This window comes from Pangasianodon hypophthalmus, chromosome 26 (assembly GCF_027358585.1).
Source record: "Pangasianodon hypophthalmus isolate fPanHyp1 chromosome 26, fPanHyp1.pri, whole genome shotgun sequence".
Classification (NCBI taxonomy): Eukaryota; Metazoa; Chordata; class Actinopteri; order Siluriformes; family Pangasiidae; genus Pangasianodon; species Pangasianodon hypophthalmus.
Window position 1 is genome coordinate 2,291,096 of NC_069735.1, and position 4,822 is coordinate 2,295,917.

Sequence of the window (4,822 nt, forward strand, 5' to 3'; positions counted from 1 at the left end):
ATATAATATTTAAAAAAATTAACATCTGGATAAAGAGGATATGCTATAGTAAAAATGTATAAGGAATATAAAAGAGACAGTACTGTAGATCTGCTGATGCTGGATACAGATAATGGACCACAGCTTGTCTTCAGTCTTCATGTTTAATAAAACATATCTTCATATTTAAAGAGACAAAGAAACAACAATTAATACTTAATTGCAATATAGGAAAAACTGTTGAAAACACATGCATACAAAAGCACTGTGACTAACCGTCATAGGTAGAGCAGATGAAATTGAGTTTGTAGCTCTCAGGCAGGTCGATCCACTGCTGCTCTCCTCCAGACTGCACTGCTCCGCTTCTCTTCACATGGCTACAGTCTTCATTCCAGGTCCCATACCCCAGGGCCCAGTCCTGATAGCAGAGCATTGATCCAAAAACCCAGAACCAGATACGCTGGGCACAGTCGTGACGCAGGCCGAGCCACACGTGTTCAGTGGAGGCGTTTTGAACCACCTCCTTCACCCAGAGCTGCATCTCCTCAGTGCGCACTGAGACCAGGTCGTAATGATGGTTCCTGCAGTATCTCAGAGCTTCTTTCCAGGTCAGATTCTCCTTAATCAGGATCAGCTTATCTGGACATACAAGGGGAAAAAAGTTGTAGTATAATTATGCATTCAAACATCTTCACCATTTATAATGTATACAGTATGAAATTCTGCAATCAGTGTTATATATCAGAGGGACAGTCTTTAAAAAAAAACACAAAACATAACTAAAAAGGTGTCAAATAATCCTGTGCACTAAGAAATAAATAGACATGTTGAATATGTGTAATGTAACTCACTCTCATGGCAGATGAATGGGAGCTTTTCTGTGCAGTTCATATCACTCCAGTAGTGTTGCTCAGACACAGACACTGCAGTACAGTTCAAATGTCCACTGGGTTTGTTAGAGCTCCAGTATCTGAATGAGGAATTACTCTGATCTGACCACTTCCAGGAGTTATTAAACAGACCAATCCAAACATCTTCATTAGTTGAATTTTGACTCACTCTCCAGATCTCCTCATTCTCAGTTTGGTTCCTCACACTGACCAGATCGGTGTATTTCTCTCTGCAGTAGGTCTGAGCATCATACCAGGTCTTTGTCTCATTAATCAATTTGTATCTATTAGTGTTTGTGTCATTTTCTGAAAGACATTTAATTCACATCATAAATAACTCATTCATGGCTAAAGCAAATTTCTGCCTTTTCTGCCATTAAAAGAAAAAAAATTCAAGGAAAGCTAATAACACACATATCATCGAGACATTTTTCATTACTGTAAAGTCATGAAGTGTTTTTGCCTTGTAATACCATCTACATATGTGTAAGTTCTTACCTTCATAACACACAAAAGGTCTTTTCTCATTGCACTGCTCATCATTCCACGAGCCATTGTTTGTAATGAGTTCAACACAGAACTCATTTTTCTTGCAATTGTTTGGTTCTCCACTCCTCCAGTTTCTGTAAGTGTCTCCGTCTCTGTAGAAAGTTTGGTCTGCCAGAGACCACTGCCATTCCCCAGTGCCCTCTCTCTGTAGACCGATCCAAGCTTGCTTTGCAGTTTCCGTCTTCAGTGTGTGATTCAGCTTCTTCATCTCTTCCATGTTGTTGATGGTGGCGAGATCAGTGTATTTCTGTCTGCAATAAGTCTGAGCTTCACTCCAGGTTTTATTCTCATTCACCAAATGATAGCGATGAGGAATATGTGATCCTATACCACATACTACTGTGAAACACATGAGAAAGAGACTTGTTATTATGTGGCGCTATGCTTCTTATGTCTTATCCCTGCTTTTGCGCTAAGAGGGAATTTCAGGAGGTGGAGCAAAATGGAGCAAAATTCTTGGAGTAAAATGGGTTTGAAAACACCACTGCATTAGCAGATTCTGAATTTTACACCCACTTTTAAGCTGCTCAAAACTTCAGCATCTATACAAAAATAGCAAAAGATCGCCAAAATAGCTACATGCTGAAATTAAACAGTAAATTAATGCATTGGTATGAAAATAGAGCCCAAAATCACATATGAACACACATTCACACACCCTCTCTCTCTTTCTCACACACACTCACACACACACACACACACACACACAATTCTTGTGAACACACTGACCTGAGAAGAGTAGGGTCACTGACATGAGACGAACCATATCTGTAGGTAAAAATAGTGGAAAAACATTTCCAACATTATTTTTTATGAATTAACAATATGACTCTCACTATGACTCTCTCCATGTCCTGTTATCACTTACATTATTGCTGTGGCATACAGTCATTCCTTCACTAACCTCACCTTCTCTCTCTCTCTCTCTCTGTCTATCTGTCTCTCAAAAAAATGCAACTTTGTCATTTTACCAAGAAAATGGAAAGAGTAAACGCCACTGTCCGAAGCACCATAACTGAGATATCTTTCATACAAGTCCCTACAGAAACAATAACACATTAAAACGAGCGCATTGATATAAACCTACTGTTCAGATTACAGCCGGAGCTATTATCCAAGCTGTGCTTTTATACAAAAATACAAAAATAATGTACACATTCTGACCAATCATATTCAAGAATTCAACCGTGCTCTGATATAAATATATCCAAATATACATATATACATAAAAAATAGATATCCATACCTCATGTATGTCATGTACTCCACGCAGAGTGTGTGTTGTGAGTTTGTGGTAATGCGTGCTTTTGGTCTTCTTCTCACCTTTTGCACCTGAACATAACACACCTCTTATTATACTGTATCACTGTCCTCTTTCAACCCCTCCCATCTCTTTGCCTTACCAGTAAACAGGAAATTTCAGCTACTTTGCATGAGTTTCCATAGACCAGTCATCAACAACATAAAGAATACTTCACTCCTTTCACTGTTTCACATACTGTAGTGTTACAACCTTGGATTTGAAGTTATCTGTGATTTTAACATTTGATTTCCACAAGGAATGTGGAATGTGTAACTGGAGAACATTGATGAACAGAAATTTTCAAATCTTACCACAAACTTGTTGACTTTCCAGCTTGTTTCTCTGACTAATGTCCTCCTTACCTATTCTTTCCATTTTTCTGTTTAAATAATGGATTTAATGGTGTTTTGTGGGATTTTCATAGTTTGGGATATTTTTAATAAATCAACCCTGGTTAATACTTTTCAAGAACACTGTCACCTACTTGTTCACTTTTGATAGCTTCTTTGTTTTCATGATTCAGTTTGGATGGATACAGATTATATAAACATAGTCTCTGTAGAAATATTATGTGAAATGTGGAAAAATTGAAAGGGGGTAAATACTAATGCCAGACACTGTCTGTAGTATATAATGATGATGTGTATGTCTCATGTACTCTCTTTTATTGTTCCTCTCAGCTCTTTGCATATTGCCATAGAAACAGATATTATCTCAGTATCAGCTGTTTGTCAAAGTTTTGATGTGGCACTGATGCAGTCATTATTTCCAGGAAATAAAAGGTGACCAATTACAAAAGAGGTTTATATATATATATATATTACCTGGAACTTATTTGAATAAAGGACAGCTATGTTTGTGTGAGCTGTTTTATAGACTGGAGGCTTTTTTAAATGAATTTGCATAAACTAAAGACAGGTGAACAGAAAGAGTTGAATTTACAGTGTGGTGTCTTTTTTAAAATCAGAAAAAGCTCAGTGCTCAAAATTTTAATTTCAAGGTCCTTGATTTGATCCTGAGCTCAAGGTTACAGGAAAAGTGACAAACTGATTAGCTGAAATTTTCAGTTGGAATTGATTATAACATATCATTAGAACAGTAGCTCCAAAAACAAGCTGTGCAGCACTCACTAATTGGACATATTTAAACTGATATTTGCAATGAACATGTAAAAGATTTTAAAATAATTATTAGTAATTGATGCTAATAGAAAAATAGTACAAATTTAATCCACTGTTGTACAATATTGTGCACCTTGTCTAGATTATATATTACCTCTTGTGTATCTTTGGACATATTCACACTTATTGAATTTCTTTTGTGTTATACTATTTTATCAAATTTTATTCACCTTTGCATTCTCGTCTTGCTGTTTTCTGGTTGGCGCAATTGTAAATTCATATCATGATGTATGTATGTTTTCCATTTCAATCTTTACTTGATTTCGCTTTCATATGGACTTGATTTTGTCTTGATCTTGGTTAGTCCTGGCTTTGGACTTATTTTGGACGCGACAGCCTTAATGTGGTGCTACTTTCAGCACATCTATCATATTTAACACATCTACTCTCAGTGACAATTTGTTACTGATGGTTAAGATGTGTGTTTGTGAGTATATAATACAGTGCCATACTATGTGTGTTAGCATATTATCATTCATGGTTGTCACTTGGGTCATTGGGTCACTTAAACTATTGTAACTATTTGGAAACTTGGAGAAATTGCATTTCTAAACAGTTAAGAAGTGGTATAGATGTGGGCAATATTTGGCTGAGAGGTGTCACAGTATCACAATACAGTAGCACAGCTGTAAATGGGTGCTACACGCTGAACAGTTTAAAGTTCTGTTCTAACAGGTGGAATATTGTGGGTTTAAATCACCAGTCATAGTTAATGTTGGGCTGTTGTCTGAACCATGCATGGGGTTATTGTTCTTCACAATTTACAGTAGTTTTAGTTGATAAATCAAATTATATCCAAAGCTAAAGCTGAGCCGAACTTTAGTCTTCATATTTGTGTGTATGTTTGTGAAGTGTACCGCAGAACAAATACTGGGATACAATAAAATGCATTCTTGAAATTGATTTTATTTGATGGGAAA

The 4,822-nt window shown here is 36.5% G+C and overlaps 1 protein-coding gene across 1 annotated transcript; it reads right to left on the reverse strand.

The window, feature by feature from the left end:
* Positions 1-250: 250 nt before the first annotated feature.
* LOC117596168 (macrophage mannose receptor 1-like) lies at positions 251-2,184 on the reverse strand. Its single transcript, XM_053229657.1, has 4 exons — positions 2,148-2,184; positions 1,368-1,757; positions 831-1,175; positions 251-618 (listed from the first exon to the last, which is right to left on the reverse strand). Exons 1-4 carry the CDS (start codon positions 2,182-2,184, stop codon positions 251-253), a joined length of 1,140 nt encoding a protein of 379 aa, XP_053085632.1.
* Positions 2,185-4,822: the final 2,638 nt, after the last annotated feature.

Bases quoted from the DNA above. Each gene is read 5' to 3' on its own strand.
- LOC117596168 (XM_053229657.1), bottom strand. From the start codon at position 2,184: ATGGTTCGTCTCATGTCAGTGACCCTACTCTTCTCAG. The intron at 1,176-1,367 runs GTAAGAACTTAC...AATGTCTTTCAG, and splicing joins ACCTTTTGTGTGTTATGAAG to AAAATGACACAAACACTAAT. The intron at 619-830 runs GTGAGTTACATT...TTGTATGTCCAG, and splicing joins CCCATTCATCTGCCATGAGA to ATAAGCTGATCCTGATTAAG.